Below are 26,645 nucleotides of genomic sequence, written 5' to 3'. Positions count from 1 at the left end.
GACAATGAGGATATGGTCAAGTATTCCAGTAAATGTTTATCAGCTACGACAGCATCAAAGGTCACCTTCCAGCACAGCTGAGAGTTGACACGGAACACTGAACAGTTTTCTAAATGAGGTATTCTCCCGGCCCGGGTCTTTTCCAAGTAGTGGTGGCCCGGCCTTGGCTCCCTATCTGGGGAGTGTCTCGAGACCTAAGTCTCCCTTGGGAGGAGGTACAAGTACCCCCTCATCTTTGTGATCATCTGCCCCCAGGCCTAGCCACAGTCCCCGCCCTCACGGGGCTTGTAGGGAGAAGCTAGGCCTCCGGTCTGCCATCTGCCATGCGTTTACTGTTGCGTTTCCTTTACCTCTCTTTTGGCTAGATAGAAAACTTAATAGAAACTGTGAACACACACAACTGTGAGCACACACAACTTTGAGCACACACAACTGTGAGCACACACAACTGTGAGCACACACAACTGTGAACACACACAACTGTGAGCACACACAACTGTGAACACACACAACTGTGAACACACACAACTGTGAACACGCACAACTGTGAACACACACAACTGTGAACACGCACAACTGTGAACACACACAACTGTGAACACACACAACTGTGAACACGCACAACTGTGAACACACACAACTGTGAACACGCACAACTGTGAACACACACAACTGTGAACACACACAACTGTGAACACACACAACTGTGAACACACACAACTGTGAACACACACAACTGTGAACACACACAACTGTGAACACACACAACTGTGAACACACACAACTGTGAACACGCACAACTGTGAACACGCACAACTGTGAACACGCACAACTGTGAACACACACAACTGTGAACACACACAACTGTGAACACACACAACTATGAACACACACAACTGTGAACACACACAACTGTGAACACACACAACTGTGAACACACAACTGTGAGCACACACAACTGTGAACACACACAACTGTGAACACACACAACTGTGAACACGCACAACTGTGAACACACACAACTGTGAACACACACAACTGTGAACACACACAACTGTGAATACACACAACTGTGAACACACACAACTGTGAACACACACAACTGTGAACACACACAACTGTGAACACGCACAACTGTGAACACACACAACTGTGAACACACACAACTGTGAACACACACAACTGTGAACACACACAACTGTGAACACACACAACTGTGAACACACACAACTGTGAGCACACACAACTGTGAACACACACAACTGTGAACACACACAACTGTGAACACGCACAACTGTGAACACACACAACTGTGAACACACACAACTGTGAACACACACAACTGTGAATACACACAACTGTGAGCACACACAACTGTGAACACACACAACTGTGAACACACACAACTGTGAACATGCACAACTGTGAACACACACAACTGTGAACACACACAACTGTGAACACACACAACTGTGAACACACACAACTGTGAACACACACAACTGTGAACACACACAACTGTGAACACGCACAACTGTGAACACGCACATCTGTGAACACGCACAACTATGAACACATACAACTGTGAGCACACACAACTGGAGTTTACCTGGAGTTTACCTGGAGAGAGTTTCGGGGGTCAATGCCCCCGCGGCCCGGTCTGTGACCAGGCCTCCTGGTGGATCAGCGCCTGATCAACCAGGCTGTTGCTGCTGGCTGCACGCAAACCAACGTACGAGCCACAGCCCGGCTGATCAGGAACTGACTTTAGGTGCTTGTCCAGTGCCAGCTTGAAGACTGCCAGGGGTCTGTTGGTAATCCCCCTTATGTGTGCTGGGAGGCAGTTGAACAGTCTCGGGCCCCTGACACTTATTGTATGGTCTCTTAACGTGCTAGTGACACCCCTGCTTTTCATTGGGGGGATGGTGCATCGTCTGCCAAGTCTTTTGCTTTCGTAGTGAGTGATTTTCGTGTGCAAGTTCGGTACTAGTCCCTCTAGGATTTTCCAGGTGTATATAATCATGTATCTCTCCCTCCTGCGTTCCAGGGAATACAGGTTTAGAAACCTCAAGCGCTCCCAGTAATTGAGGTGTTTTATCTCCGTTATGCGCGCCGTGAAAGTTCTCTGTACATTTTCTAGGTCGGCAATTTCACCTGCCTTGAAAGGTGCTGTTAGAGTGCAGCAATATTCCAGCCTAGATAGAACAAGTGACCTGAAGAGTGTCATCATGGGCTTGGCCTCCCTAGTTTTGAAGGTTCTCATTATCCATCCTGTCATTTTTCTAGCAGATGCGATTGATACAATGTTATGGTCCTTGAAGGTGAGATCCTCCGACATAATCACTCCCAGGTCTTTGACGTTGGTGTTTCGCTCTATTTTGTGGCCAGAATTTGTTTTGTACTCTGATGAAGATTTAATTTCCTCATGTTTACCATATCTGAGTAATTGAAATTTCTCATCGTTGAACTTCATATTGTTTTCTGCAGCCCACTGAAAGATTTGGTTGATGTCCGCCTGGAGCCTTGCAGTGTCTGCAATGGAAGACACTGTCATGCAGATTCGGGTGTCATCTGCAAAGGAAGACACGGTGCTGTGGCTGACATCCTTGTCTATGTCGGATATGAGGATGAGGATGAGATGAGAGTAAGATACATGTGCAACATCTGGGTATCTTTATTGTAGACGTTTCGCCATCCAGTGGCTTTATCAATACAAATTCCAGGACATAACTTGAAGACAGTAGAACTATGTACAGAAGATGAGGTAATCAGTCCCTCAACCTAGGAGTAGGTGCGAACAGCACCATAGTCGTGGAGATTCTGAAGCAGAAGAAAGAATCCTGGCGCTTTTATAGTAACGTCAGGTGAAGCAGACGAGGGCAAATTCACTGGTGGGCGGGATTCCCCAGTGGAAGTAGGTCCTTCCCAAAGAGATGGGTTAGTTGTTGTAGTAGTTGTTGTCGTAGTTGTGAAGGTTATGTACATGTCCTCAGAATTAAGATTCCATGATGTTGCAGTGTCTGACAAGTTGTGTACGAATGGTATATAATACCGACAAGATGAGAGTAAGACACATGTGCAACATCTGGGTATCTTTATTGTAGACGTTTCGCCATCCAGTGGCTTTATCAATAAAATTCCAGGACATAACTTGAAGACAGTAGAACTATGTACAGAAGATGAGGTAATCAGTCCCTCAACCTAGGAGTAGGTGCGAACAGCACCATAGTCGTGGAGATTCTGAAGCAGAAGAAAGAATCCTGGCGCTTATATAGTAACGTCAGGTGAAGCAGACGAGGGCAAATTCACTGGTGGGCGGGAACAAGATGGGAGCTAGTACTGTGCCTTGTGGAACAGAGCTTTTCACCGTAGCTGCCTCGGACTTTACTCTGTTGACGACTACTCTCTGTGTTCTGTTAGTGAGGAAATTATAGATCCATCGACCGACTTTTCCTGTTATTCCTTTAGCGCGCATTTTGTGCGCTATTACGCCATGGTCACACTTGTCGAAGGCTTTTGCAAAGTCTGTATATATTACATCTGCATTCTTTTTGTCTTCTAGTGCATTTAGGACCTTGTCGTAGTGATCCAGTAGTTGAGACAGACAGGAGCGACCTGTTCTAAACCCATGTTGCCCTGGGTTGTGTAACTGATGGGTTTCTAGATGGGTGGTGATCTTGCTTCTTAGGACCCTTTCAAAGATTTTTATGAACACACACAACTGTGAACACGCACAACTGTGAACACGCACAACTGTGAACACCCACAACTGTGAACACGCACAACTGTGAACACACACAACTGTAAACACACACAACTGTGAGCACACACAACTGTGAACACACACAACTGTGAACACACACAACTGTGAACACACACAACCGTGAACACACACAACTGTGAACACACACAACTGTGAACACACACAACTGTGAACACACACAACTGTGAACACACACAACTGTGAACACACACAACTGTGAACACACATAACTGTGAACACACACAACTGTGAACACACACAACTGTGAACACACACAACTGTGAACACACACAACTGTGAGCACACACAACTGTGAACACACACAACTGTGATCACACACAACTGTGAACACACACAACTGTGAACACACACAACTGTGAGCACACACAACTGTGAGCACACACAACTGTGAACACACACAACTGTGAACACACACAACTGTGAGCACACACAACTGTGAGCACACACAACTGTGAACACACACAACTGTGAGCACACACAACTGTGAGCACACACAACTGTGAACACACACAACTGTGAACACACACAACTGTGAGCACACACAACTGTGAGCACACACAACTGTGAGCACACACAACTGTGAGCACACACAACTGTGAACACACACAACTGTGAACACACACAACTGTGAGCACACACAACTGTGAGCACACACAACTGTGAGCACACACAACTGTGAGCACACACAACTGTGAACACACACAACTGTGAACACACACAACTGTGAGCACACACAACTGTGAACACACACAACTGTGAACACACACAACTGTGAACACACACAACTCAGTGAAATGAAGATTCGAACCTATGGCAAACTTGCGTTATACTAGTGTTTATACTAGTATAATAATAATGATAATAATAATGATAATAGTTACAATGGTACTACTACTAATAATAATAATAGCTATAATGATATAATAACAACAGCTATAATGATATAATAACAACAGCTATAATGATATAATAACAACAGCTATAATGATATAATAACAACAGCTATAATGATATAAAAACAACAGCTATAATGATATAATAACAACAGCTATAATGATATAATAACAACAGCTATAATGATATAATAACAACAGCTATAATGATATAAAAACAACAGCTATAATGATATAATAACAACAGCTATAATGATATAATAACAACAGCTATAATGATATAATAACAACAGCTATAATGATATAATAACAACAGCTATAATGATATAATAACAACAGCTATAATGATATAATAACAACAGCTATAATGATATAATAACAACAGCTATAATGATATAATAACAACAGCTATAATGATATAATAACAACAGCTATAATGATATAATAACAACAGCTATAATGATATAAAAACAATAGCTATAATGATATAATAATAATAGCTATAATGATATAATAACAACAGCTATAATGATATAATAACAACAGCTATAATGATATAATAATAATAGCTATAATGATATAATAACAACAGCTATAATGATATAATAACAACAGCTATAATGATATAATAACAACAGCTATAATGATATAATAACAACAGCTATAATGATATAATAACAACAGCTATAATGATATAATAATAATAGCTATAATGATATAATAACAACAGCTATAATGATATAATAACAACAGCTATAATGATATAATAATAATAGCTATAATGATATAATAACAACAGCTATAATGATATAATAACAACAGCTATAATGATATAATAATAATAGCTATAATGATATAATAACAACAGCTATAATGATATAATAACAACAGCTATAATGATATAATAATAATAGCTATAATGATATAATAACAACAGCTATAATGATATAATAATAATAGCTATAATGATATAATAACAACAGCTATAATGATATAATAACAACAGCTATAATGATATAATAATAATAGCTATAATGATATAATAACAACAGCTGTAATGATATAATAATAATAGCTATAATGATATAATAACAACAGCTATAATGATATAATAACAACAGCTATAATGATATAATAATAATAGCTATAATGATATAATAACAACAGCTATAATGATATAATAATAATAGCTATAATGATATAATAACAACAGCTATAATGATATAATAACAACAGCTATAATGATATAATAACAACAGCTATAATGATATAATAATAATAGCTATAATGATATAATAACAACAGCTATAATGATATAATAACAACAGCTATAATGATATAATAACAACAGCTATAATGATATAATAACAACAGCTATAATGATATAATAACAACAGCTATAATGATATAATAACAACAGCTATAATGATATAATAACAACAGCTATAATGATATAATAACAACAGCTATAATGATATAATAACAACAGCTATAATGATATAATAACAACAGCTATAATGATATAATAACAACAGCTATAATGATATAATAACAACAGCTATAATGATATAAAAACAACAGCTATAATGATATAATAACAACAGCTATAATGATATAATAACAACAGCTATAATGATATAATAACAATAGCTATAATGATATAAAAACAACAGCTATAATGATATAATAACAACAGCTATAATGATATAATAACAACAGCTATAATGATATAATAACAACAGCTATAATGATATAATAACAACAGCTATAATGATATAAAAACAACAGCTATAATGATATAATAACAACAGCTATAATGATATAATAACAACAGCTATAATGATATAATAACAACAGCTATAATGATATAATAACAACAGCTATAATGATATAATAACAACAGCTATAATGATATAAAAACAACAGCTATAATGATATAAAAACAACAGCTATAATGATATAATAACAACAGCTATAATGATATAATAACAACAGCTATAATGATATAATAACAACAGCTATAATGATATAATAACAACAGCTATAATGATATAAAAACAACAGCTATAATGATATAATAACAACAGCTATAATGATATAATAACAACAGCTATAATGATATAATAACAATAGCTATAATGATTCTAACAATATTAATAAAGCGTAATGTTTACAAAATTTAATTGCATATCAGAGTACACTTGAAAAGCCTCTAGTTTGGTGGATTATTTTAGACAAATTAAATCCTAAACTTTCTTTGAATTCTTACGAGTGTTAAATTTTCCTATCCGTGCTTACAAAGTGTTTTTTTTTTTCTGTGAGTATCTCAGCAACATGTCTTTTCTTGTGGGTTTTAACCAGTTTCTCTATGAATTACCAGAAAAAATTGTTTAAGGATCCCAGGTTCTCCACATATATGTAACTGTATTTGTGTATACCTGTACAGTATTCGGGTCTCCTGAGCGTCCTAGCGTACTAACCTGGGTGATCTTCGTCGATCTTATAGGAAGGTCGTTCCATGGTCATCTCCTCTGGGCGTCCCCAGTACGAGTGGTCTATATCACCTTTGCCTACCTGGAAACAATGGTTATGTATTTGATATAACGTCAGAAATACAAGGAAGATCTGTAATATTGGTAAGATTACCAACAGTATGTTAGGTAACAGGACACAAGTGCAACTAATGTGATATTTTGTGGCAACGTTTCGCTCCTGGAAAGCAAAACGTTGCCACAGTAAAATGTGGCATTAGTTGCAATTGTGTCCTTATACCTAACATAAGAAACATCTGGTTTAACCCACGTCATGACATGATATTATATACTGATTTATACTTAACAATTCGCAGACAGACGAAATTATTCACAAATATTATCTCTGTCCACAGCAGGATTCGAACCTACAAACTCGGCATCAAAGCTTGTAAACGCTGGTTTGCGAAATAACTCACCCTTGTGGCTATTTTGCATATGTTATCACTCATTCGCGATTAATGCATGCTGCTTAATCTATTAGCTGCCTTTCTAAGAGTTCTTACAGTCCGATTAATGTGGCCAAACCACTCAAAAATACACAAATCGAAAACTTTCAAAATTAGGTAAGTAATCATAAGTAACATCCATTCTCTTTCACAAATCCGAAAGTTTTCAATAACTATTCTTTTTTTGTTTGATTTTCAAGGGCTGTCTAAAACGCCTGTACACATAAAGGTCCTGGTAAATTATTGAATCATTCTCACCTGACCATAAAACTCGTTGTTAGCAGTGTAAGCCTTGAGGAAGTAGTCAGTGGCCCACTTGACCGCTGCGCGACCGTATTCTGTCTGACCTGTGGGCGACACACAAGAGTCATGAGCCACTAAAGACATTACCTAGAAGATTGAGCCATATTATTTTCTTATATTTATGTTAAATACTAAACCTGTACGGGTTATTAAACGTAAGAAGTGCTGGAAACTCGATCCGTCATTCGCTAAACGTGACACAGACACCGGCTACTCGAAAAACATTATGTTGTGTAAGTGTCTCAATCTTCATTATTTAACTTGTATGGGTGTGTGTGTGTGTGTGTGTGTGTGTGTGTGTGTGTGTGTGTGTGTGTGTGTAAAACAAACCACAGGAGGAGTTGAATGAAGCTCTATGCCTTTCGTGTTGCCATCAACACATCTTCAACAGCTTGCAATGGTACAGAAATGAGTAGGAAGTCCAGGTAGATTCATTCATGGGGATGGGTCAAGTGGTTATTTTGCTTCTTGTATAAACACATCGTGTGTGTGTGTGTGTGTGTGTGTGTGTGTGTGTGTGTGTGTGTGTGTGTGTGTGTGTGTGTGTGTGTGTGTGTGTGTGTGTGTGTGTGTGTGCGTGTGTAAAGCTCTATTAAGCGAAACATTGTCCATATTAAACAATGTTTTGAAACGTGAGTATTTTCTCTCTATATTCTAAAATATGCTATTTGAACCTAGGATTTATATTATCGTTAGGATGGATAATGAGAACCTTCAAAACTAGGAATGCCAAGCCCATGATGACACTCTTCAGGTCGCTTGTTCTATCTAGGCTGGAATATTGCTGCACACTAACAGCACCTTTCAAGGCAGGTGAAATTGCTGACCTAGAAAATGTACAGAGAACCTTCAGGGCGCGCATAACGGAGATAAAACACCTCAATTACTGGGAGCCCTTGAAGTTCTTGAACCTGTATTCCCTGGAACGCAGGCGGGAGAGATACATGATTATATATACCTGGAAAATCCTAGAGGGACTAGTACCGAACTTGCACACGAAAATCACTCACAACGAAAGCAGAAGACTCGGCAGACGATGCAACATCCCCCCGATGAAAAGCAGGGGTGTCACTAGCACGTTAAGAGACAATACAATAAGTGTCAGGGGCCCGAGACTGTTCAACTGCCTCCCAGCAAACATAAGGGGGATTACCAATAGACCCCTGGCCGTCTTCAAGCAGGCACTGGACAAGCACCTAAAGTCGGTACCTGACCAGCCGGGCTGTGGCTCGTACGTTGGATTACATGCTGCCAACAGTAACAGCCTAGTTGATCAGGCTCTGATCCACCATGAAGCCTGGTCACAGACCGGGCCGCGGGGGCATTGATCCCCGGAACTCTCTCCAGGTAAACTCCAGGTCATTGATCGCTTCCCAATAGACTTCAATACAGGCAAATCTTACCAGCAATTTCGTGCCCCTCAGCGAAGTCTATGACGCCCCAAGCCAACATAGTAGTGGAGAAAGCCATCGGGAAGCCAAACTTGACGTGGTCACCAGCTGCGGACGAGACAACAAGAATTATTTGCCATTTTTACAGTGATGAGTATCAAAAAAAAAATGTCTTGTGCCAGTATTTACTTCATAGATAAGTTGACAATAATTTAACAAACAAAGACAATGAAAATATATTTTTTTCGTTAGGTTCAGAATGATTTTTGCGAAATTACTGCATACACGATTTTGCGGAATTACTGCATACACGAAATTATTACATACACGATTTTGGTTTAGTATTGCTTTTTAAGCCAAAATAGCAAATTTTACCTATTCGGCACGGCATATATCTATGCCAAAATTAACATACGTATATCGTGCAGAATAGGTAAAACTTGCTACCTTGGCTTAAATAGCAACGCTCTTCTAGCCGAGAAAGACAAGCGAAAAATTGTGTATGCAGTAATTTCGCAAAAATCATTCTGAACCTAACGAAAAAAAAATATATTTCATTGTGTTTGTTTATTAATAAATTATTGCAAACTTATCTAAAATATATTTAGTTGGATTAGGCTAAATTAAATTGAGCTTGTTATGATAAAGTCAGGTAAGTTTTCTAAGGTTCTTTTGGTACAAAATTATTAATTTTTACATTAACATAAGTGAAAAAGTATATATATCATTAAACATATAAGAGAAAATTTTAGAAAGGACTCCATTTTAAATGAGTTTTTGATAATTGACCAATTTTAACCTATTCGGTACGACATTATATATATATATATATATATATATATATATATATATATATATATATATATATATATATATATATATATATATATATATATATATATATATATATATATATATATATATATATATATATATATTTATATATATATATATATATATATATATATATATATATATATATATATATATATATATATATATATATGTGTGTGTGTGTGTGTGTGTGTACTCACCTAATTGTGGTTGCAGGGGTCGAGACTCAGCTCCTGGCCCCGCCTCTTCACTGATCGCTACTGGATCCTCTCTCTCTCTGCTTCCTGAGCTTTGTCATACCTCTTCTTAAAACTATGTATGGTTCCTGCCTCCACTACTTCACTTGCTAGGCTATTCCACTTGCTGACAACTCTATGACTGAAGAAATACTTCCTAACGTCCCTGTGACTCGTCTGAGTCTTCAGCTTCCAGTTGTGACCCCTTGTCCCTGTGTCCCCTCTCTGGAACATCCTATCTCTGTCCACCTTGTCTATTCCCCGCAGTATCTTGTATGTCGTTATCATGTCTCCCCTGACCCTTCTGTCCTCCAGTGTCGTCAGTCCGATTTCCCTTAACCTTTCCTCGTACGACATTCCCTTGAGCTCTGGGACTAGCCTTGTTGCAAACCTTTGTACTTTCTCTAACTTCTTGACGTGCTTGACCAGGTGTGGGTTCCAGACTGGTGCTGCATACTCCAGTATGGGTCTAACATACACAGTGTACAGTGTCTTGAACGATTCCTTATTAAGGTATCGGAACGCTATTCTCAGGTTTGCCAGGCGCCCGTATGCTGCAGCGGTTATTTGGTTGATGTGTGCCTCCGGTGATGTGCTCGGTGTTATGGTCACCCCAAGGTCTTTCTCCCTGAGTGAGGTCTGTAGTCTTTGTCCACCTAGCCTATATTCTGTCTGCGGTCTTCTTTGCCCCTCCCCAATCTTCATGACTTTGCATTTGGCTGGATTGAATTCGAGGAGCCAGTTACTGGACCACATGTCCAGCCTCTCCAGGTCTCTTTGCAGTCCTGCCTCATCCTCGTCCGATTTAATTCTTCTCATCAACTTCACGTCATCTGCGAACAGGGACACTTCAGAGTCTATTCCTTCCATCATGTCGTTCACATATATCAAAAATAGCACTGGTCCTAGAACTGACCCCTGTGGGACCCCGCTCGTAACAGGCGCCCACTGTGATACCTCTTCACGTACCATGACTCGTTGCTGCCTCCCTGTCAGGTATTCCCTTATCCATTGCAGTGCCCTTCCTTTTACGTGTGCCTGATCCTCCAGCTTCTGCACTAATCTCTTGTGGGGAACTGTGTCAAAGGCCTTCCTGCAGTCTAGGAAAATGCAATCTAACCAACCCTCTCTCTCGTGTCTTACTTCTGTTACCTTGTCATAAAACTCCAGGAGGTTTGTGATACAAGATTTGCCTTCCATGAACCCATGCTGGTTTTCATTTATAATCTTGTTCCTTTCCAGGTGTTCGACCACTCTCCTCCTGATAATCTTCTCCATGACTTTGCACACAATACATGTCAGAGACACAGGTCTGTAGTTTAGTGCCTCGTTTCTGTTTCCTTTCTTAAATATGGGGACTACATTAGCTGTCTTCCATTTCTCAGGTAGTTGCCCAGTTTCAAGGGATGTGTTGAAGATTGTGGTTAGAGGCACACACAGCATCTCTGCTCCTTCTCTAAGGACCCATGGGGAGATGTTGTCCGGTCCCATCGCCTTTGAGGTGTCAAGGTCACTTAAGAGCTTCTTCACCTCCTCCTCAGTTGTTCGTATGTCATCCAACACTTGTTGGTATATTCCCTCTTGATGTTCCCTTCTGTGCTGTCTTCCCACAGCCCTTCCTGTCTCTACTGTAAAAACTTCCTTAAATCTCCTGTTCAGCTCCTCACATACCTCCTGATCATTTCTTGTGAGTTCTCCACCTTCTGTCCTTAATCTGATCACCTGGTCTTTGACTGTTGTCTTCCTCCTGATGTGGCTATACAACAGTTTCGGGTCAGTCTTGATTCTCGATGCTATGTCATTTTCATACTGTCGCTGGGCCTCCCTCCTTACCTGTGCGTACTCGTTCCTGGCTCTGCGACTGATCTCCCTATTTTCGTGTGTTCTCTGCCTTCTGTACTTTTTCCATTCTCTATTGCACTTTGTTTTTGCCTCCTTACACCGTCGGGTAAACCAGGGGCTTGTTCTGGTCTTCCCGTTGTTACTGTTGCCCTTGGGAATGAACCTTTCCACTGCCTCCTTGCATTTTGTTGCTACATATTCCATCATTTCATTTACTGGCTTTCCTGCCAGTTCTCTGTCCCACTGGACCTCCCGCAGGAAGTTCTTCAACCCTATGTAGTCCCCTCTTTTATAGTCAGGCTTTTCCCATTCTACTCCTGTTATTCTCTCCACTTGCAGCTCTACTATGTATTCAAAGCACAGAACCACGTGGTCGCTAGCTCCTAGGGGACTCTCATACTTGATGTCCTCAATGTCTGAGCTGCCCAGGGTGAACACAAGGTCCAATCTTGCTGGTTCATCCTCCCCTCTCACTCTGGTAGTGTCCTTAACATGTTGGTGCATGAGGTTTTCCAGCACCACGTCCAACATCCTGGCTCTCCATGTTTCGGGACCCCCATGTGGCTCCAGGTTTTCCCAGTCAATCTCCCTGTGGTTGAAATCCCCCATAACCAGCAACTTTGCTCTGCTGGAGTGAGCTCTTCTTGCCACCTCAGCAAGTGTGTCCACCATTGCTCTGTTGCTCTCTTCATATTCCTCTCTTGGCCTCCTGCAGTTCTGTGGTGGATTATACATCACTGCAATGACCACTTTGTGTTCCCCAGACTGAAGTGTACCTGCTATGTAGTCTCTTTCTCCTGTCTCATCTATTCCTTCCATTTTCTCGAATTTCCATCTGTTTTTTACGAGCAGAGCAACCCCACCTCCCCCCCTACCCCTTCTATCTTTCCTCATGATCTGGTATCCTGGTGGGAAGATTGCATCTGTTATTGTCTCCATGAGTTTTGTTTCTGTAACTGCTATGATGTCTGGGGACTTCTCATTGATTCTTTCTTGCCATTCCTCATGTTTATTCGTTAATCCATCTGCATTTGTGTACCAAACCTTCAACTTCTGTTCTAATACTGTAACTGTGGTGCGGGGGGTGGAAACAGAGGGATCGGTGTGTGATGGTTGGTTTGGAATGTTCAGTTGCCTTGGGGGTGTCGTGGCTGGAGTCCTTCTGCAGGTGTTTCTGGGGGGTGCGCTTGTCCTTCCATTTGATCCTGGGTTATTCTGCTCTCCTTTTTCATTTCCTCCCATTTCTCCTTTCGTTTTTGAACTCTCTCTTTCATTGTCTTCCTTTCGTCCTGTGTTCTGTCTCGGTCGAGGTACACACTCCGGAACTCCTGCTTGCCTCTCAGCCGTGCTTTCTCCTGCAGGATCATGGTTCGGGTTGATTCTGCCTTGAAAATTACTTTGAGAGGCCGATTCCTTTTCTTTGTGAACCACCCAATTCTCCGAAAATTTGCCACATGGGTCATGTCCCCCTCGCCTATCACCTTCATGATGTCTTCAATCGCTTTTTTCTCCTCCTGCTTTCTTTCATCATAAGTTTCCCCTTTAGCTTCGTCTAGCCCATAGACAAACACGGATCTCTCCCTTTCCACCTCCCACTGTGACTCCCATTGCATCCTCTGATGTGTTTTAGTTCCTTCCCGTGGCGTGTTCCTTCCTTCAGTCCCTTCCCTCGTTATGGCCCCTATGCTTCTTGGTTTATCCTTCCTGCTCACCTGCTCCTGGCCCCCACAGGTATCTGGTAAGGTCCTTGCACATGTCCTAGTTCCATCAATGTCTTCCAACCTCTCTTTCTGTCCTAGAGTGCTCCCTGTCTTTGTTTTGGCCCCATGTGGGTTTGACAGGACCTCTGCATACAGTTTAGTTTCCATGCTTCCTTCGGACCTGTTGTCTGTGTTCGATGTAGCCATTGCCGATGCTACTTCTGTAATATCTTTGTCTCTGTGCTGTTTCAGATGTCTCAGCTCCTCTTCTAATCTCTCTATCTTGATTTCTGCTGCTGTGGCCTGTTGCTTCCACCTTCTGCATTCTGCTGCTAACCTCTCTTCCATCTTCCTTTCCAGCTCATCTAGTCTCCTTCCCCAGTCTTCCTCCCTTTTTTTGAGCTCTATCTCCCATTCCTCCCTCTCAGATTCGTCCTTGGAGCCCCTTGTCCTCATCCTGGTTAGGGGGAGGGGAATAGATGGTTAGGAGAGGGGATGGATGGTTGTGGGGGAGGGGGAGGATGGTTATTGGAGGGGCAGAGATAGTTGGGGGAGGGAGTTAGATGGTTTGGGGGAGAGAGGGGATGGATGGTTATGGGGGAGGGGGAGGATGTGTGTGTGTGTGTGTGTGTGTGTGTGTGTGTGTGTGTGTGTGTGTGTGTGTGTGTGTGTGTGTGTGATGAATGGTTTGAAAAACCGACAAGTTGAATATTGAGACACTTATGCAGCATATGGGAATCTTTATTCAGGAAACGTTTCGCCACACAGTGGCTTCATCAGTCCATTCCTCTTTGTATTGGACTGATGAAGCCACTGTGTGGCGAAACGTTTCCTGAATAAAGATTCCCATATGCTGCATAAGTGCCTCAATCTTCATATATATATATATATATATATATATATATATATATATATATATATATATATATATATATATATATATATATATATATATATATATGTCGTGCCGAACAGGCAGAGCTTGCGATCTTGGCTTAAATAGCAACGCTCATCTTGCCATATAGGACAAGTAAAAATTTGTGTATGCAATAATTTCGCCAAAATCATTCTGAACCTAACGAAAAAAATATATTTCACTGTGTTTGTTTAGTATTAAATTACTGTAAACAAATCTAAAATATATTTAGTTGGGTTAGGCTAAAATAAATTGAGCTTGTTATAATAAGGTTAGGTAAGTTTTCTAAGTTCCTTTTGGTGCAAAATTTAAAATTTTTACATCAACATTAATGAAAAAAATATATCTTTAAATGTATAAGAGAAAATTTTAGAAAGGACTTAATTTTAAATGAGTTCTTGCTAATTGACCAGTTTTAAATATTCGGCACGACATATATATATATATATATATATATATATATATATATATATATATATATATATATATATATATATATATATATATATATATATATATATATATATATATATATATATATATATATACACATCCTTACCATCATAGTAGCCACCAGTAAGGTCGTAACCAACATCAGAACCGTCATCTAGAGCTGAGTCGAATCGCCAAGTGACTCGTTGATCAGCTGGCAGAGGACCTGACCGCTGGGCCTCGTAGAACAAGTACGACATACACAGTACCTGAAGGTGAGAGACAAGGTACGAGGTACAGGGAAGGATGGAGATAAATGGTATAGAATATCGACACGATGGAAAAATAAACACAAATGTACTATAATGTGATCCGTTATTGACTACGTTTCGCCCACACATTCTCCACCTGTCTCGTACTATTTACCCAGGTAGATCTGTTTGTGACTTCATAAAGCTCACTGTATGGGCGAAACGTAGTGTTTATTTTTCCATCTAGAAAAGGGAGTTAAGTGCGTTGAACGAGTGATAAATGAAAGAAAGAGGACAAGAAGTATAAATGAAATGACATAAATAAGAGAGAGAAGACGAATAAGGCTAAATAGAAGAAGCAAGATTAGAAATAAATAGAAATAAATAAAACAGCGAGACGAAAGAATCACGACACAGAAAACGAGCAGTAGAAAGACGTAGATAAGAAACACTACAATAAACTGAGTGACATGTGAAGTAGAGTAAAAAAAAAGGCAAAATGAGAAAAATGTGAAAAAAAGGTATTTCGTAAACTTAAATTTTAAGTTATAAACGACCCAGGATTTTTCAACCCACATTTTTAAATTTATCTAAAGTATTTCAGGTGATCACCAATAACCTGATAGGTCAGAGACTTCCTTACTTCTTTTATGGATTCACTGTAGTCTGAGATTCACTGACCAGACTACAGTGAAACCTCACTGACTTAGCTGTAGCCTGAGATTCACTGACCAGACTACAGTGAAACCTCACTGACTTAGCTGTAGTCTGAGATTCACTGACCAGACTACAGTGAAACCTCACTGACTTAGCTGTAGCCTGAGATTCACTGACCAGACTACAGTGAAACCTCACTGACTTAGCTGTAGCCTGAGATTTATTAACAAAGTTGTTAGGTAAGACACATAGGCAACAGTTAGGTATCTTTATTTCGAAACGTTTCGCCTACACAGTAGGCTTCTTCAGTCTAGTATAGAAGAGTTGATAGAAGCAGAAGAGACTTGAAGACGATGTAATCGTCTCTTCTGCTTCTATCAACTTTTCTGTACTCGACTGAAGAAGCCTACTGTGTAGGCGAAACGTTTCGAAATAAAGATACCTAACTGTTGCATATGTGTCTTACCTAAACAACCTGTCGGTATTTTATACCATTTTATTGTTCACAGTGTCAGTATTTTATACCATCAGCCTCCACTCACTAACCTGACTGTAATCGTAGGGTGTCATACCAGTCTCATCACAAGGGTTAGGTGTGGGAGATGACGTGACGATAGCCGCATCTGAGAACGATACCACAGAATCGTATGAGAATGTTACCAGATGAGTGAGAAATGATTAGATGAGAATGTGTATAGTTTTACATTCTTCACATAATGTCCTTGTATTGATAAAGCCATTGCCTGGCGAAAATGGAGACGAATGGTATTTGGAACCTGACGATCTGTTGGAGTGTGAGCAGGGTAATATTTAGTGAAGGATTCAGGGAAACCGGTTATTTTCATATAGCCGGACTCGAGTCCTGGAAATGGGAAGTTTCCAGAACAAATGTTGGTTTATCAAGACACGTAAGCAGGCACCAGGCCATATTTATGAGAAAACATTTGGGTCCTGGGACCTTGGGAAATGATCAAGGTCCCAAAACTGAAACGTTTTTAATATCTAAGTCCTAGTGTTTGCTTACGTGGCTGTCTAAACCAATTTGTCGGTATTTATTACCAAGGATAATACCACACCCAAATGGAAAAATAAACACAAACAGTATAATGTGGTTATTGACGTTTCGCCCACAGAGTGCGCTTTATCAAGTCACAAACAGAACTACCTGGGTGAATAGTAAATGAGTGGAGAGTCAGGTGGAGAATGCTGGGTAGGTTAGATCTGAGACGGACCAGTAAGGGGCCCCTAAGAATGTTTGGTGGGTTGAACCTGAGACGGACCTGTAAGGGACAGCTGAGAATATTTGGTAGGTTGGACCTGAGACGGACCTATAAGGGACCACTGAGAATATTTGGTAGGTTGGACCTGAGACGGACCTGTAAGGGACCGCTGAGATATTTGGCAGATTGGACCTCAGACGGACATGTAAGGGACCGCTGAGAATGTTTGGTAGGTTGGACCTGAGACGGACCTGTAAGGGACCACTGAGAATGTTTGGTAGGTTGGACTTGAGACGGACCTGTAAGAGACCGCTGAGAATATTTGGTAGGTTGGACCTGAGACGGACCTGTAAGGGACCACTGAGAATATTTGGTAGGTTGGACCTGAGACGGACATGTAAGGGACCGCTGAGAATGTTTGGTAGGTTGGACCTGAGACGGACCTGTAAGGGACCACTGAGAATATTTGGTAGGTTGGACCTGAGACGGGCCTGTAAGGGACCACTCAGAATGTCGGGTAGGTTGGACCTGAGACGGGCCTGTAAGGGACCACTGAGAATGTCGGGTAGGTTGGACCTGAGACGGGCCTGTAAGGGACCACTCAGAATGTCGGGTAGGTTGGACCTGAGACGGACCTGTAAGGGACCACTGAGAATGTTTGGTAGGTTGGACCTGAGACGGACCTGTAAGGGACCACTGAGAATGTTTGGTAGGTTGGACCTGAGACGGACCTGTAAGGGACCGCTGAGAATGTTTGGTAGGTTGAACCTGAGACGGACCTGTAAGGGACCGCTGAGAATATTTGGTAGGTTGGACCTAAGACGGACCTGTAAGGGACCGCTGAGAATGTTTGGTAGGTTGGACCTGAGATGGACCTGTAAGGGACCGCTGAGAATGTTTGGTAGGTTGGACCTGAGACGGACCTGTAAGGGGCCATCGAGAAATCTCTAGCCAAGAGACTTTATCGTTATCCTACATAACGTCCCGTGGGAGTCCTTATCAGATCCAACCCACCCAGCATTCTCCACCTGACTCCATCCTATAAATACTTGCGTCCTATTCACCCAGGTAGATCTGTTTGTTAGGTAAGACACATATGCAACAGTTAGGTATCTTTATTATGAAACGTTTCGCCTACACAGTAGGCTTCTTCAGTCAAGTACAGAAAAGTTGATAGAAGCAGAAGATACTTGAGAGGGACCTGACCTCTCAACATCTGAGTTCTTACCTCTCCTAGTGGCCTACGTCTCACCTCTTGGCGCTATAAAAAAAAGCTCCATCCTGTCACTTCATCTCCATATTGTTTCATACTATGGAACAATGCTCTTCTCCAGACTGAGGGACTGACCACCTCAAAACTTTAAGGGTGATGGACTGATTACATCGTCTTCAAGTATCTTCTGCTTCTATCAACTTTTCTGTACTTGACTGAAGAAGCCTACTGTTTACCTGGAGTTTACCTGGAGAGAGTTTCGGGGGTCAACGCCCCCGCGGCCCGGTCTGTGACCAGGCCTCCTGGTGGATCAGCGCCTGATCAACCAGGCTGTTGCTGCTGGCTGCACGCAAACCAACGTACGAGCCACAGCCCGGCTGATCAGGAACTGACTTTAGGTGCTTGTCCAGTGCCAGCTTGAAGACTGCCAGGGGTCTGTTGGTAATCCCCCTTATGTGTGCTGGGAGGCAGTTGAACAGTCTCGGGCCCCTGACACTTATTGTATGGTCTCTTAACGTGCTAGTGACACCCCTGCTTTTCATTGGGGGGATGGTGCATCGTCTGCCAAGTCTTTTGCTTTCGTAGTGAGTGATTTTCGTGTGCAAGTTCGGTACTAGTCCCTCTAGGATTTTCCAGGTGTATATAATCATGTATCTCTCCCTCCTGCGTTCCAGGGAATACAGGTTTAGAAACCTCAAGCGCTCCCAGTAATTGAGGTGTTTTATCTCCGTTATGCGCGCCGTGAAAGTTCTCTGTACATTTTCTAGGTCGGCAATTTCACCTGCCTTGAAAGGTGCTGTTAGAGTGCAGCAATATTCCAGCCTAGATAGAACAAGTGACCTGAAGAGTGTCATCATGGGCTTGGCCTCCCTAGTTTTGAAGGTTCTCATTATCCATCCTGTCATTTTTCTAGCAGATGCGATTGATACAATGTTATGGTCCTTGAAGGTGAGATCCTCCGACATAATCACTCCCAGGTCTTTGACGTTGGTGTTTCGCTCTATTTTGTGGCCAGAATTTGTTTTGTACTCTGATGAAGATTTAATTTCCTCATGTTTACCATATCTGAGTAATTGAAATTTCTCATCGTTGAACTTCATATTGTTTTCTGCAGCCCACTGAAAGATTTGGTTGATGTCCGCCTGGAGCCTTGCAGTGTCTGCAATGGAAGACACTGTCATGCAGATTCGGGTGTCATCTGCAAAGGAAGACACGGTGCTGTGGCTGACATCCTTGTCTATGTCGGATATGAGGATGAGGAACAAGATGGGAGCTAGTACTGTGCCTTGTGGAACAGAGCTTTTCACCGTAGCTGCCTCGGACTTTACTCTGTTGACGACTACTCTCTGTGTTCTGTTAGTGAGGAAATTATAGATCCATCGACCGACTTTTCCTGTTATTCCTTTAGCGCGCATTTTGTGCGCTATTACGCCATGGTCACACTTGTCGAAGGCTTTTGCAAAGTCTGTATATATTACATCTGCATTCTTTTTGTCTTCTAGTGCATTTAGGACCTTGTCGTAGTGATCCAGTAGTTGAGACAGACAGGAGCGACCTGTTCTAAACCCATGTTGCCCTGGGTTGTGTAACTGATGGGTTTCTAGATGGGTGGTGATCTTGCTTCTTAGGACCCTTTCAAAGATTTTTATGATATGGGATGTTAGTGCTATTGGTCTGTAGTTCTTTGCTGTTGCTTTACTGCCCCCTTTGTGGAGTGGGGCTATGTCTGTTGTTTTTAGTAACTGAGGGACGACCCCCGTGTCCATGCTCCCTCTCCATAGGATGGAAAAGGCTCGTGATAGGGGCTTCTTGCAGTTCTTGATGAACACAGAGTTCCATGAGTCTGGCCCTGGGGCAGAGTGCATGGGCATGTCATTTATCGCCTGTTCGAAGTCATTTGGCGTCAGGATAACATCGGATAGGCTTGTGTTAATCAAATTTTGTGGCTCTCATAAAAAATTCATTTTGATCTTCGACTCTCAGTCTGGTTAGCGGCTTGCTAAAAACTGAGTCATATTGGGACTTGAGTAGCTCACTCATTTCCTTGTTGTCATCTGTGTAGGACCCATCTTGTTTAAGTAGGGGCCCAATACTGGACGTTGTTCTCGATTTTGATTTGGCATAGGAGAAGAAATACTTTGGGTTTCTTTCGATTTCATTTATGGCTTTTAGTTCTTCCCGCGATTCCTGACTCCTAAAGGATTCTTTTAGCTTAAGTTCGATGCTTGCTATTTCTCTGACCAGTGTCTCCCTGCGCATTTCAGATATATTGACCTCTTTTAGCCGCTCTGTTATTCTTTTCCGTCGCCTGTAAAGGGAGCGCCTGTCTCTTTCTATTTTACATCTACTCCTCCTTTTTCTTAGAGGAATAAGCCTTGTGCATACATCGAGTGCCACCGAGTTAATCTGTTCTAGGCTTAAGTTTGGGTCTGTGTTGCTTAGTATATCTTCCCAGCTTATATCGGTTAGGACTTGGTTTACTTGGTCCCACTTTATGTTTTTGTTATTGAAGTTGAATTTGGTGAATGCTCCCTCGTGACTAGTCTCATTTTGTCGGTCTGGGGCTCCACGCATACATGTCTGAACCTCAATTATGTTGTGATCTGAGTATATTGTTTTTGATATGGTGACATTTCTTATCAGATCATCATTGTTAGTGAAGATGAGGTCTAGTGTATTCTCCAGTCTAGTAGGCTCTATTATTTGCTAGTTTAAATTGAATTTTGTGCAGAGATTTAAAAGCTCGTGTGAGTGTGAGTTTTCATCAGAGCTGCCTCCTGGTGTTATTACTGCAACAATATTATTTGCTATATTCCTCCATTTTAGGTGCCTTAAGTTGAAATCCCCCAGGAGCAAGATGTTGGGTGCAGGAGCTGGAAGATTTTCCAGACAGTGGTCAATTTTTAACAGCTGTTCCTGGAGGCGAAACGTTTCATAATAAAGATACCTAACTGTTGCATATGTGTCTTACCTAACAACCTGTCGGTATTTTATACCATTTTAATGTTCAGATCTGTTTGTGACTTGATAAACCCCACTGTGTGGGCGAAACGAAGTCAATAAACGATCACATTATATTGCATTTGTGTTTAGCTTTCCACTGTGTCGGCATTTCATACCATTTATCTCCATACCTGTTGTTAGGTAAGACACATATGCAACAGTTAGGTATCTTTATTTCGAAACGTTTCGCCTACACGGTAGGCTTCTTCAGTCGAGTACAGAAAAGTTGATAGAAGCAGAAGAGACTTGAAGACGATGTAATCAGTCCATCACCCTTAAAGTTTTGAGGTGGTCAGTCCCTTAGTCTGGAGAAGAGCATTGTTCCGTAGTCTGAAACAATATCGTTCCGTAGTCTGAAACAATATCGTTCCGTAGTCTGAAACAATATCGTTCCGTAGTCTGAAACAATATCGTTCCGTAGTCTGAAACAATATCGTTCCGTAGTCTGAAACAATATCGTTCCGTAGTCTGAAACAATATTGTTTCAGACTACGGAACAATGCTCTTCTCCAGACTGAGGGACTGACCACCTCAAAACTTTAAGGGTGATGGACTGATTACATCGTCTTCAAGTCTCTTCTGCTTCTATCAACTTTTCTGTACTCGACTGAAGAAGCCTACCGTGTAGGCGAAACGTTTCGAAATAAAGATACCTAACTGTTGCATATGTGTCTTACCTAACAACCTGTCGGTATTTTATACCATTTTAATGTTCAATCTCCATACCTAAATGTTACCCAAGTCTCATCAGCTCAACACTTACCGCAGATTTCCACGCCGTTCACCACCTCCTTGACCACAAGAGGCATGAAGTAGGAGAACTTTACAAGGAACCGAAACATGATGTTTTCCCCGGCATTGAGGTTAACTCCTGGAGATTCGAGGATGAAGTGAAAGTCATCGATCTTGGTTGCCGTTCCTCCGTAATTCTGAAAAGACAATGAACATGAAGAAGGAACACTGCAGCAGGCCTACTGGCCCATATTAGGCAAGTTCTTTTCAAACCCAAGCCCACTAACAAAAATATTTGTTTAACCCATTTTAATTGCTACACCATCCCCTGTGGATACTGTTCCAAGAAATATGTAGGAGTAAGAGGACACAAGTGCAACTTATGTGACATTTTATTGTGGCAATGCTTTGCTCTCCAGGAGCTTTGTCAAGCCGTTACAAACAGTACATGAAAGTTAAGACACTTGTGCAACATCTGGTTATCTTTATTGTAGACGTTTCGCCATCCAGTGGCTTTATCAATACAGATTCTTTGGACATAATAAGAAAACTGAAGAACTATATACAAAAGATAAGGTAATCAGCCCCTCAGCCTTGGAGGTGGTGTTTAGAGCACCGGTATTGTATACCTGTCTTGCACAAACAGTACATGGACACAGAGGGTATATATAGGCTCAGAGTGAGGTGCAATACTAGAGGTAGTAGTAGTAGTAGTGACATAAGTTGCCATAATAAAATGTCACATTAGTTGCACCAGGTTACTTTACATATTGTCGGTAATTCTACCAACATTATTACAAATATGTAGGAGGAATCAGGCAGAGATCTTTCGGTTCGCCTGAACGAGCATCGAAATGCCAGTAACAGGGACGACTTAAGGTACGCCTGTGTCCTCCACAGGAACTCCACGGGACATCTGATGAACTGCAATAAGGCACAACTCGTCCTCACCAAACCAGACCTTAGATACCGACGATGTCTGGAAGCCTCGTAAAATTTCTAAAGCAAAACAATGTGAGAGGGGGGAAAGGAGAGGAACAGGAGAAAGAGGAATAAAAGAGTTTGTATTGGAGTAGAAAGAAGAATAGGCAGTAGACAAACTTGTTAGGTAAGACACATATGCAACAGTTAGACAACTTTATTCCGAAACGTTTCGCCTACACAGTAGGCTTCTTCAGTCGAATACAGAAAGTAGGCAGGAACAGTAGAGATGTGAAGACGATGTAATCAGTCCATCACCCTTAAAGTCGTAGAATTTGAGGTTGTCAGTCCCTCGGCCTGGAGAAGTTCAGTTCCATAGTCAGTTCCTGACTATGGAACTGAACTTCTCCAGGCCGAGGGACTGACAACCTCAAATTCTACGACTTTAAGGGTGATGGACTGATTACATCGTCTTCACATCTCTACTGTTCCTGCCTACTTTCTGTATTCGACTGAAGAAGCCTACTGTGTAGGCGAAACGTTTCGGAATAAAGTTGTCTAACTGTTGCATATGTGTCTTACCTAACAACCTGTCGGTATTGTATACCATTTTGATGTTCAGTAGACAAACTTACTTCAATCTCGATAACTGCTCTACTGAAGGTCAACTCCAGAGTGAGGCCGTTGATGTCTACTGGAGCTGGTGCATTGAAGTCAGCCTGGTAGTTGATGTCCCACTGGTTGACTATCTCAACATTGTCACACTGCGCCTCCGTCTCTGTCAACATTGTAATTCTAACATTGACTCACTTGGGCCTGCGTCTCTGTCAACACTGTAATTCTAACAGTGATTCACTGCGTCTGTGCCCCTCCTAGTCACACAGTGTAAATAAAATCAGGATTGAGGAAAAACTATGCAAATACATACACTTAAGATATCTGTCTTGGATCCGCTTCGGTCCTGGAACCTTGGTCACTCCACATGATCATTTAAAGTGAGCATTCAGCCACACCGTGTCGGTATAAACGTACCTTCTGCACTGTAGATAAATGGCCCAGAGAACGTGGAAACGTTTCGCCAACCAGTGACTTTCTCAGTTTAATACAGAGAAGCACGGTTGAAGATCAGAAGGCGTTTGAGGTAATCAGTCCCTCAGTTTGGACTGATCACATCGACTCCAGGCTGATGGACTAATTACCTCAAACTTTTCCACAAAAAAAATACCCAAGTGATACACAACTGTCTTATCAACTTGTCGGTTCTCTGAGCCATTTATTTAACAATGCAGAAGGTATGTTGCAGAAGTGCTTAACTCATACCTTACATCCAAAGTTGGAGGTACAACATACCAACACGATAAGCTATGGTATGCATCAGTACTAGATACCAACACTAAGCTAGAGTTATATACAACTTATCTTGCTTAAGGAAGGTGTTTTGATGCCAGTGATGGACTCTTTTTTTGAGGGAATGGGATATAATCTATCCCTTTTAGAGATCGTATCAGAGTACCTCCCATTTCCAAGGCAATGCTGAACCCCAAGATTAGATTTTGCCACCGAAGTGGCTAGTTTATTGTGCACCCCATATCCATCATGTGGACGGTAGCGCGAGAGCATATGGATACACAAAAGGCCTAGGAACTAGGCCCCAAAGGGTTAACAGGAATACATATGGATTTATATCTACATATCTATAGTTCACTTATCTGTTACAAGCAAATTTAGGAAATTTGCTTAGTATATCTGGTATCTTATTTTCATTAATAAGATATCTTGACATGTCACATAGGTTATCATACTGTCTGTCTCTGTATTCCTCAATAAGTGGACAATTAATCACATAGTGTTCAAGACAGTGACCATATGCCTGATCACATAATTTGAACCCCAAGAGTGTAACATCCACCCATGAATGTAAAATTAAAGGATAATGAGACACGTTACTTGGTGAAAGTTGACTGTGAGGGTAAAACATCGTCAATAAAGATTACTTAGATTCTATGTGCCATTCCCACTGGCGAAGAAAATACACACTACGGAGCAAACTTTTACTGAGACAATGTTTCTCTACACAAATAACCCGCACATAAAAGACAGAAGCTTACGACGACGTTTCGGTCCGACTTGGACCATTGACAAAGTCACACAGTGTGACTTTGTCAATGGTCCAAGTCGGACCGAAACGTCGTCGTAAGCTTCTGTCTTTTATGTGCGGGTTATTTGTGTATCGTTCCAGTCACGGTATTGTGCCTTTTTGTTATTTATTAATGTTTCTCTCTGTGTAAAGATAACGAGAACTAACCTGAGCGTAAAAGAGTAAGGGCCAGGGCCCCCAGCAGGCAGGTCTTCACCAGGACACCAGTCATGTCTGCTGCAGAAGACACTGTGGACCAGAACCACACTACCCTCACCTCTTATATATATCCAACCTGATGGCCACACCATACACACACACACACACTCTCTCTCTCTCTCTCTCTCTCTCTCTCTCTCTCTCTCTCTCTCTCTCTCTCTCTCTCTCTCTCTCTCTCTCTCTCTCTCTCTCTTTCTCTCTTCCCCAAAACACCACAATCATTCCTGCACTGATTCATAATAACACTGGTTCACAAATAACACGGGGGAAATCTCAAATAACACGGGGGGGGGTATCTCAAATAACACGGGGGGTATCTCAAATAACACGGGGGGTATCTCAAATAACACGGGGGGTATCTCAAATAACACGGGGGGGTATCTCAAATAACACGGGGGGGTATCTCAAATAACACGGGGGGTATCTCAAATAACACGGGGGGGTATCTCAAATAACACGGGGGGGGGTATCTCAAATAACATGGGATATCTTAAATAACACGGGGTATCTCAAATAATACGTGGTTTGACAAATAACTTATCCCTTTCTTGCTGAAGTTTAGTGTGATTTAAGATGCTTTTGGGACATTTATTATATTATGACATGTATACGAATAGGTGATTTGATATTGTGTAGAAACACACAAATTATAGTTTCAAGTCATATTTTTTAAGTTGCACTTTAATGTTTCATACATAATGTATAATAACTGATACAGTTATTCATTTATAGTGAAGGTCATCTTATCAGGACGTTATCAAGCAGGTGACGTTGTCCCAGGAAAGGTTCCCCTAACTTGTTTTATCTTTCCTGTCATAACAACTGTGTGACAACTGCTGTAACCAAAGAACGACCTGGCTGCAGTAACCAAAGAACGACCTGGCTGCAGTAACTAGAGAACGGCCTGGCTGCAGTAACTAGAGAACGACCTGGCTGCAGTAACCAAAGAACGACCTGGCTGCAGTAACTAGAGAACGACCT

The 26,645-nt window shown here is 41.3% G+C and overlaps 2 protein-coding genes across 2 annotated transcripts in view; both read right to left on the bottom strand.

Moving 5' to 3' along the window:
* LOC128703178 (uncharacterized) overlaps positions 1–25,752 on the bottom strand; it is a 37,882-nt gene extending 12,130 nt beyond the window's left edge. Inside the window, exons 1-8 of the mRNA XM_070103360.1 lie at positions 25,614–25,752; positions 23,944–24,086; positions 22,419–22,584; positions 16,766–16,842; positions 15,439–15,580; positions 9,364–9,459; positions 7,916–8,004; positions 7,158–7,251 (exon numbers count right to left, since the gene is read on the bottom strand). Coding sequence (XP_069959461.1) covers positions 7,158–7,251; positions 7,916–8,004; positions 9,364–9,459; positions 15,439–15,580; positions 16,766–16,842; positions 22,419–22,584; positions 23,944–24,086; positions 25,614–25,677 — 871 coding nt within the window. The 5' untranslated portion in view covers positions 25,678–25,752. The remainder of the gene's footprint in view (positions 1–7,157; positions 7,252–7,915; positions 8,005–9,363; positions 9,460–15,438; positions 15,581–16,765; positions 16,843–22,418; positions 22,585–23,943; positions 24,087–25,613) is intronic.
* The window catches only part of LOC128703286 (uncharacterized), a gene marked incomplete in the record, with an annotated part of 161,142 nt that overhangs the window by 47,671 nt on the left and 86,826 nt on the right, over positions 1–26,645 (bottom strand).

Source organism: Cherax quadricarinatus, chromosome 85, assembly GCF_038502225.1.
Source record: "Cherax quadricarinatus isolate ZL_2023a chromosome 85, ASM3850222v1, whole genome shotgun sequence".
NCBI classification, from domain to species: Eukaryota; Metazoa; Arthropoda; class Malacostraca; order Decapoda; family Parastacidae; genus Cherax; species Cherax quadricarinatus.
The sequence above is the reverse complement of the archived record's forward strand: the minus strand, read 5'-3'. Positions and strand labels throughout refer to the sequence as shown.